We start from the raw sequence: 9,283 nt of genomic DNA, 5'->3' as shown, positions 1-9,283 counted from the left end.
ACTTACCAATGATTCACAAAACGCTTTTGCATGTCCTTTTCACCAAAAAAGCCGCCATATTACAAAAATATAGTATGAATTAACTAAACTGAAGTTAATAAGTTAACTTGAACCAGAATCTTCAATTAACATCAACACAAATGGAATTACTGATAATGTAAGTTAATTAAAAACTTTTTCGTTAACATCAAGTTTGCGCAATATTTCGACCAGAATAGCAAATTTAATTTGTCATTTTTCTTTATTTCAAACTCTATTAAAGTTGTGCTTCAGTAAGGTAGGAAAGCAACAGACTAAAATCTTTCAGAAATTGCATGGTTAATATTTTAAAACATACTCCGACTTTATGAAGTTCCGATTGGACTTCTGTCGGGCGACAAAAGTTCCATCAAATTCCGCGTATATAAATTAAGAAACGTGTGCTTGGCTTTTCGTCGGCCTTTTAATTATTTCAAAAAGTAAAATCAGGTGTGTAGTTCTCATCGTAGAAAGTACAAAAGCACACGATCTGATGGGTTTGCAGATCACTGTTGTTTGTCACCATTGACGAGAGACTGAAAAGCATTTTGCTAAGCAAGATATCAACCCTGCTTCAACCAGCAACTGGTGTACCTCCCGCAATAATCATATTGCTCAAATCAAGTTCCTTCCTTCCAGTACAAGAAAGCGTGGAAATGAATGTCACCAACTGCTCTGCAGAACACCTCTGCTCCAATCAAACTATTAATCAAAATAGTTCAGGGCCTGAAGTATGCCGATGTACGCCACTTCTTTAGAGTGGTAGCCGTCATCATGAACTCGTTAACATGTCCTCCTACCATCCTTCTCAACGCACTTGTCATCATGGCGGTCAAGACCAAACAGAGGCTTCAAACCATACATAACATACTGCTGGCCAGTTTGGCAGGAACAGATCTGGTGGTAGGAATAGCTGCCCAACCAGCATTCATCGGAAGAGAGATTTTCTACATCACAGGTGGATCAAAGTCTGTGTTCGGTACATTATATGACATAACACAAACTGCGACAACCTCTCTATGCCTTGCATCGCTTTTTCATTTGGTGCTTATTAGTTTAGAACGTTTTGTGGCGATGAAATATTCTTTGCGATACAACATTATCGTGACCAAATTCCGAATAACTGTAGCAGTTGCATGTAGCTGGCTTATTGCAATAACTTATTGCGTCCTAAAGATGGCTTCGCCTAAAATAGTAAAATCCACTAAACTTGCTCAACTATTAGCAGTCATTAGTTTGTTAGTCATTATTTACTGTCATATCTCGGTTTATTTTGTTTGCCGTCGTCACCAGATTCAAATCAAATCTGAACAAGTTTCCCAAGAGGCCACTGCAAAGTTTCTTGAAGAAAAGAAAGCTTGGAAGACAACCGGTATTATTATAGGTGGAGTATTGACGTGTTATTTCCTTGGACTTGTGGCTGCATTAGCTATTACTATTTTTCCAGATTGGACACAAGTATTTTCTAGTTTTTCTCCTTTTCGTATGTCCTGTTTCATTTTAAACTCACTACTCAATCCTATTATTTACTGCTGGAGAAGCGCATCAATTCGTAAAGCAATGATCCAACTTTTGAAAAGGCAAGGAAACTGATGTTAACTTGGTACCATGTTACATCCAAAGTGAATTACTGAACTTGTAAATATGTGATACTTATTGGTTTTGGCAGACATTGTAAATAGGTTCCCTTTATTAAAATGGAACGTTATGGTGTCTCCTTGTTGAATGCTGGATTATATTTTTTCATTAAATCATTCTAAATATTGATTGACCCCTTCAACTCTTGCACACCAAAAGATACATTTATATTCTTTTTCCTACCAATTAAGCACAATTCGAATTTAAGATGAAAAGAGTAAATTGCTTCATTTCTCAAAATATCGCATTTCGTGCGAAATTTTTATAAAATAGACATTTCTTATACTCTTTTCTTTTATAAGAATATATTTTATAAGAATATCGAGGCTGAAATTTGCAAAATTTTAAGAATATTTTAAGAATAAACCCGAGGCTGAGATTTTGACCAGAATTTAATTTTGTGTGCATGTGGAAATTTGTTAACACAATATATTTCTATGTTTTTATAAACTAAACAGTATAAAATTCTTACTTTCTCTAAACAGAAAAACCGGCCAATAAAACGATAGAACCTGCACTAGCCAAATGTTTAAAGCTAATAACAGTTCGATGACCGGTACATGTAAAACATATGTATGGTACAGGTATAAATCGGGGGTGGAAGCGGAATCATTGGACTTTGGAGATTTATGATTCCTGTCTTATTTTACCTCGATGATTCATGATTCATTTATAAATTTTATTCGATATATTTCATGATTTATTTTTGATACTTTTCATTCAGCTTTCAAAATAACTTGTTACCAGTTTCTGTTGTTTTTTCACTTACAGGCTGGTTGCGCATCCCGGTTCCCTGCTAACAGAGTCTCCTTTTCCAAGTTGAGACTCTTCTGGCACGGAATTATTCCAGAAGCCGATATAAAATATTTTCAGTCGTCAACTTATTTCTCAATATTCACTGTGGGTTACATACTTGATCTCTGCAAAGTTAGTAAGGGATGAAGATGTGAAGCGAAGGGCACATTTGTGTTTCCATTGCTTTCCAATAAGGGGGTGTGGGGGCATGCACCCCCAGGAAATTTTGAAAATTAGATGCTTAAAAATGCAATTTCAGGCCATTTCTGGAATATATTAGTTAAGAATTTAGTAAAATGACCCACCAGTTTAATTTTTGCTACATTCTATATTCACAAGCATTCAATATCGATGGAAGCATTCATTTGTTATTCATGATTCTTTTAGCCATCTCCGTTACTCATGATTCCCAAGTTTTAAACACAAGGATTCATGATTCCTACCAATTTTACAGCTATGATTCATGATTCATGATTCCGCTTCCACCCCCGAGTATAAAGCACAAACGGAAATGTCATTGGCTTTAATCTAAGAATATTCACAAGAATATTTTCAGCCTAACATCGGCAGAAAATTAAGAATATTCAGCCTGAGCCAAAATACAATATTCTTATAAAAAAGAGTGTACAATCAGTAAGTCCTTAAGTAAGCTGCTTAAGCTTTTCTCTAAGTAAACACTATTGAACGTAGCAAAGGGGATGTTTCCTCAGTGTAACTTGAATTCTTTTCTTTTGGTAGAAACCCGATTTCTTGAGTCAACAATATCTTATGGCTTGTCATTGAACGCACATTTGGGGTTTATTGATGTCATAAATGAACATGTGGTTTCTGTTTCTGTTATGTTTGTTACTAATAGAAACTGGACTGATAATTCTGAAAATCGATGAATGTCTGGGAAAATTACAGAAAAAGAAATCAATTTCCAAAACGAAAGAGCGATTTTTGTTATTCGTTCCTTGCTTTGCAAAATGAATCGTTTCGCGTAAACCAAACCGCCATACCGCTCAAACTTCAAATTGTGAACAAGGATTAGAATGGAGGTTTTATTTTTATGTAATATGTTAATTTCTCTGCCGAAGTACACAAAAAAGGACCGACGAATGCGGCCACGAGTAGAAAAGACCTGTAGATGAAGTTCTCGTTAAATTAACATATGGTTTCGCTTTCCTATTTCGTTTGCTGTCATATGTTATTGATTTAACTGATGCTAAATAAAACACTCCATAGATACATTATAAACAAAACTATTGTTATCAATTCTGAAAAATGAATCATTTTCGTGTAAACCAGAAATCAGGTACCGCTCAAACCTTAATTTGCATTAGATTTATTTAGATTGTAGATAAACTCATAACTTTTAGTTGTATAATTGAATCCTTTTCATATCGTTTTGTAATCATTGCAACGAACCGTGCAAAAATTAACGATCGAACGAAAAACGGCCACGACAAAAAAAAGACAGAGAAGGAGGACTCGAAAAAAATAATTTTTATTGTTTTTAACAGTACGAAGATTAACACAGTAGTCGTTTACATTTCATTATACCCCAATGTGTCGTCTCATTTCGCTTATCACCTCTAAAATGTCGAAAACTACATTGCTTCAATGGAGCAAAATATCGTGGGTGTTTTTACCCTTGTTTAATTTCTTCACGGGCTTCTGTTTTTGTGGCCTTGTTTGCTTGTTCGTTTGCGTGTTTCGGTGGAATAATTTGTTAAAAATTCTCCCAAGCGCATATTAAATAGTCTCTAATCCTGATATATTACATTTTAAGCAGTATCATCTTTTGGTTTTTGCGAAAAGCAAAATTAATAACGGATACAGGTTACCACGAAATTATTATTTTTTAGTTTATGAATTGTTACACTCATTCATTGATCAAGTAAAATATCAGTTGCAGTAGCAAAAATACCAACGATTCATAAAACTGTTTTGCATCTCCTTTTGGAAAGAAAAGCCGCCATGTAACAGAAAATTATGGTATAAATTAACTAAAACCATTATCTTTAATTGATATAAACGTAATTGCATTACTGATTATATAACTGTGAAGTTTTAAGTTTACATCAAGTTTGTGCATTATTGCGAACAGAATAACAAATTTAATTTTTCATTTAAGTTTATTTCAAACTCTATTAAAATTGTGCTCAGTATAATATAAGACGCGGCAACAAACTAAATTCTTTAAGAAATTGCATGGTTAATATTTTAAAACATACTCCGACTTTATGAAGTTCCGATTGGATTTCTGTCGGGCGACAAAAGTTCCATCAAATTTCGCGTATATAAATTAAGAAATGTGCGCTTGGCTCTTCGTCGGTTTTTTAATTATTTCAAAAAGTAAAATCAGGTGTGTAGTTCTCATGGTAAAAAGTACAAAAGCGCACGATCTGATGGGTTTGCACATCACTGTTGTTTGTCACAATAGACGAGAGACTGAACAGCATTTTGCCAAGCAAGATATCAACCCTACCTCAACCGGCAACTAGTGTTCCTCCCGCAAGAATCATACTGCTCAAATCAAGTTACTTCGTTCCAGTACAAGAAAGCGTTGAAATGAATACCACTAACTGCTCTGCAGAAGACCTCTGCACCAATTCCACTATTCCTAATAGTGAGTATGCTGTTGTGAACGACCTCTTTAGACTGCCAGCCATCATCTCGAACTTGTTAACATGTCCTCCTACCATCCTTCTCAACGCACTTGTCATCATGGCGGTCAAAACCAAAAGAAGGCTTCAAACCATGAATAACATACTGCTGGCCAGTTTGGCAGGAACAGATCTGGTGGTAGGAATAGCTGCCCAACCAGCGTTCATCGCAAGAGAGATTTTCTACCTCACAAATGGACCGATGTCTGTGAATCCCATGTTTTATGACTTAACACTGATTGCTATAACCTCCCTATGCCTTGCATCGCTTTTTCATTTAATGCTTATTAGTATAGAACGTTTTGTGGCGATGAAATATTCCTTGCAATACAACACTATCGTGACCAAATTCCGCATAACTCTAGCAGTTGCATGTTTCTGGCTTATTTCAATAACTTATGGCGTCATAAGGATGGCTTCACCTAAAATAGTACTTAGATTAGCTAATATATTAGCAGTCATTAGTTTGTTAGTGATTATTTCCTGTCATACCTCAGTTTATTTTGTTTGCCGTCGTCACCTGATACAGATCAAATCTGAACAAGTTTCCCAAGAGGTCACTGCAAAGTTTCTTGAAGAAAGGAAAGCTTGGAAAACAACCGGTATAATTATAGGTGGGGTATTTTTGTGTTATTTCCTTGGATTTTTTACTATATTAGTAAGTAAAATTTTTCCACAATTGATTACAATGTTTGGTGCGTTTGCTCCTTTCCGTTTGTCTTGTTTCATTTTTAACTCGCTACTTAATCCTATTATTTACTGCTGGAGAAGCACAGCGATTCGTAAAGAAATGATCCAACTTCTGAAAAGGCAAGGCAACTGACCTTTTTTAATTAATGTTTATTGACGTAACATTACATACATTCTATACATTACCTGACGTTAACTTAGTATCATGTTACATCCAAAGTGAATTAATGAACTTGTAACTATAGTAAGTGACACTAATTGGTTTTAAGAGACACTGTAAATAAGTTCTGTTCATTAAAATTGAATGTTGTGAGAGTATGGCTTTCGTGCTTCCTTGTTGAATGCCGGATATACATCATTGTAAATCTTGATTGCCCCCGAAACTCTGGCACATTTATACATTGGCACATTTATATTCCTTTTTCAACATTGTAAAGCACATTTCGAATTTAAGATGGAAAAAATAAATTGCTACACTTTTCGAAATACCGCATTTTGTGCAAAACTGTTCTAAAATGGTAATTTCTTTTCAAAGTACTTCGCAAATTGTATTTATTAATGAACATATGGTTTCTGTTTCTAGTATGTTTGGTAAAGACTGAAACTGGACTGATGATTCATAAAATCGATAAATGTTTGTGAAATAATATTACAGAAAAGAAAATCAATTCCCAAAAGGAATTAACGAACTTTGTTATCCGTTATTAGCTTTACAAAATGAATCGATTCGTTTAAAACAAAACGGCAAACCGCTCAAACTTCAATTTGCGTACAAGGATTTGAACTAAGGATTTTTTAATGTTATTTGTTAATTACACCGCCGAAACATGCAAAAGAAGGAACGAATGTAGATGTCATTACACAGAAGCAACTTTTGCTATTAGTTTTGCAAAATGACACATTTCAGTGTAAACCGGAAATTCGTACCGCTCAGACCCCAATTTGCATGGATTAGATTGTAGATAAGCTCAATGAGGAATTACCGATTATGTTCCAATGTGTCGTCTGTTTTCGTTTATTTCCCCTAAATTGTCGAAAACTACTTTGCTTCAATGCTGCAAGACATCGTTTTTAATCCTTGTTTCATTTCTTCTGAGTCTTTTTCTGTACGTGTTTACTTGTTCGTTTGCGTGTTTCGGTAGAATGATTATTTTAAAAAAAAAACAGTTCACAAATTTCACAATCGACGATGAATAGTCAAGAAAATAGCTGCAATCTAATCCTGATATAATATTAAATTTAAAGCGGTATTGGTTTTCGCGAAAAGCAAAACTAATAACGGATAGAGGTAAGCACGAAAATATTCTTTATTTCGTTTAAGTATTATTACAGTTATACATTCATCGATCGTGAGAGATATCAGTTCAATTACACTTGACAGCAAACTTACCAATGATTCATAAAACGCTTTTGCATGTCCTTTTTACCAAAAAAGCCGCCATATTACAAAAATATAGTATGAATTAACTAAACTGAAGTTAATAAGTTAACTAGAACCAGAATTTTCAATTAACATCAACACAAATGGAATTACTGATAATGTAAGTTAATTAAAAACTTTGTCGTTAACATCAAGTTTGCGCAATATTTCGACCAGAATAGCAAATTTAATTTGTCATTTTTCTTTATTTCAAACTCTATTAAAGTTGTGCTTCAGTAAGGTAGGAAAGCAACAGACTAAAATCTTTCAGAAATTGCATGGGTAATATTTTAAAACATACTCCGACTTTATGAAGTTCCGATTGGACTTCTGTCGGGCGACAAAAGTTCCATCAAATCCCGCGTATATAAATTAAGAAACGTGTGCTTGGCTTTTCGTAGGTCTTTTAATTATTGCACAAAGTAAAATCAGGTGTGTAGTTCTCATCGTAAAAAGTACAAAAGCACACGATCTGATGGGTTTGCACATCACTGAACTTGTTTGTCACAATAGACGAGAGACTGAACAGCGTTTTGGCAAGCAAGATATCAACCCTGCTTCAACCAGCAACTAGTGCATCTCCTGCAATAATCTTATTGCTCAAATCAAGTTCCATCGTGGAAATGCATGCCACCAACTGCTCTGCAGAACACCTCTGCTCCAATCAAACTATTAATCAAAATAGTTCAGGGCCTGAGTATGCCGATGTACGCCACTTTTTTAGAGTGGTAGCCGTCATCATGAATTCGTTAACATGTCCTCCTACCATCATTCTCAACGCACTTGTCATCATGGCGGTCAAGACCAAACAGAGGCTTCAAACCATACATAACATACTGCTGGCCAGTTTGGCAGGAACAGATCTGGTGGTAGGAATAGCTGCCCAACCAGCATTCATTGGAAGAGAGATTTTCTACCTCACAGGTGGATCAATGTCTGTGTTCGGTACCTTATATGAGATAACACAAACTGCGACAACCTCTCTATGCCTTGCATCGCTTTTTCATTTGGTGCTTATTAGTTTAGAACGTTTTGTGGCGATGAAATATTCTTTGCGATACAACACTATCGTGACCAAATTCCGAATAACTGTAGCAGTTGCATGTAGCTGGCTTATTGCAATAACTTATTGCGTCCTAAAGATGGCTTCACCTAAAATAGTAAAATCCACTAAACTTGCTCATCTATTAGCAGTCATTAGTTTGTTAGTCATTATTTACTGTCATATCTCGGTTTATTTTGTTTGCCGTCGTCACAAGATTCAAATCAAATCTGAACAAGTTTCCCAAGAGGCCACTGCAAAGTTTCTTGAAGAAAAGAAAGCTTGGAAGACAACCGGTATTATTATAGGTGGAGTATTGACGTGTTATTTCCTTGGACTTGTGGCTGCATTAGCTATTACTATTTTTCCAGATTGGACACAAGTATTTTCTAGTTTTTCTCCTTTTCGTATGTCCTGTTTCATTTTAAACTCACTACTCAATCCTATTATTTACTGCTGGAGAAGCACAGCAATTCGTAAAGCAATGATCCAACTTCTGAAAAGGCAAGGCAACTGATGTTAACTAAAGTACCATGTTACAGCCAAAAGTGAATTCATGAACTTGTAACTATTGTATGTGACTTAATGATTTTGGCAGACATTGTAAATAAGTTCTCTTCATTGAATGTTACGGTAGTATGATTGTAGATAAGTTTTCCTCATTACAATTTAATGTTATGGTAGTAAGGCTTTTTGCTTCCCGGTTGTTTAATAGTGCAAAAAGTTACCTTAGACTAAGCGACATGTAGTTCAGTCATCATTGCAATAACAATTCTGGTTTCCGTAGCATACAGTTACTACTACAGTGTACATAAATTCTCTTCATTAATAAATGTTGTGGCACTGTTCTTCTTTTTTGCTTCGTGGTCAAATCCCCAGTTTTAAAAAGAGTTTGAACAAGTAAACTGTATACGGAGGCGAAACTATTTCCACAGTATAAGTAAACAAAATTCCACAATTCTACCAAACCCAGTTGTGGTGAAAATAAAACACACTGCGGTGACAAACATGACAGGACAACACTTGACG

General features: G+C 35.1%; 3 protein-coding genes across 3 annotated transcripts; all 3 read left to right on the top strand.

Annotated features, from left to right (window-relative positions):
* The first annotated feature begins 290 nt into the window (after positions 1-290).
* On the top strand, positions 291-1,886 carry LOC144641183 (trace amine-associated receptor 9-like). The gene has a single exon (XM_078500222.1). The coding sequence runs from the start codon at positions 679-681 to the stop codon at positions 1,609-1,611; it is 933 nt and encodes a 310-aa protein (XP_078356348.1). The 5' UTR covers positions 291-678; the 3' UTR covers positions 1,612-1,886.
* Positions 1,887-5,007: 3,121 nt separating this feature from the next.
* On the top strand, positions 5,008-5,925 carry LOC144641180 (histamine H2 receptor-like). Its single transcript, XM_078500220.1, has one exon. It carries the CDS (start codon positions 5,008-5,010, stop codon positions 5,923-5,925), a length of 918 nt encoding a protein of 305 aa, XP_078356346.1.
* Positions 5,926-7,835: 1,910 nt separating this feature from the next.
* Positions 7,836-9,104, top strand: LOC144641181 (trace amine-associated receptor 9-like). The gene has a single exon (XM_078500221.1). The coding sequence runs from the start codon at positions 7,836-7,838 to the stop codon at positions 8,769-8,771; it is 936 nt and encodes a 311-aa protein (XP_078356347.1). The 3' UTR covers positions 8,772-9,104.
* The last annotated feature ends 179 nt before the right edge of the window (positions 9,105-9,283 follow it).

Source organism: Oculina patagonica, unplaced genomic scaffold, assembly GCF_052425735.1.
Source record: "Oculina patagonica isolate OP01 unplaced genomic scaffold, crgOcupat unplaced736, whole genome shotgun sequence".
NCBI lineage: Eukaryota > Metazoa > Cnidaria > Anthozoa > Scleractinia > Oculinidae > Oculina > Oculina patagonica.
This window is presented reverse-complemented; position numbering and strand designations above follow the sequence as displayed.

Coding starts and splice junctions, on each gene's coding strand:
- LOC144641183 (XM_078500222.1), top strand. CDS start 679: ATGTCACCAACTGCTCTGCAGAACACCTCTGCTCCAATCAAACTATTA.
- LOC144641180 (XM_078500220.1), top strand. CDS start 5,008: ATGAATACCACTAACTGCTCTGCAGAAGACCTCTGCACCAATTCCACT.
- LOC144641181 (XM_078500221.1), top strand. CDS start 7,836: ATGCATGCCACCAACTGCTCTGCAGAACACCTCTGCTCCAATCAAACT.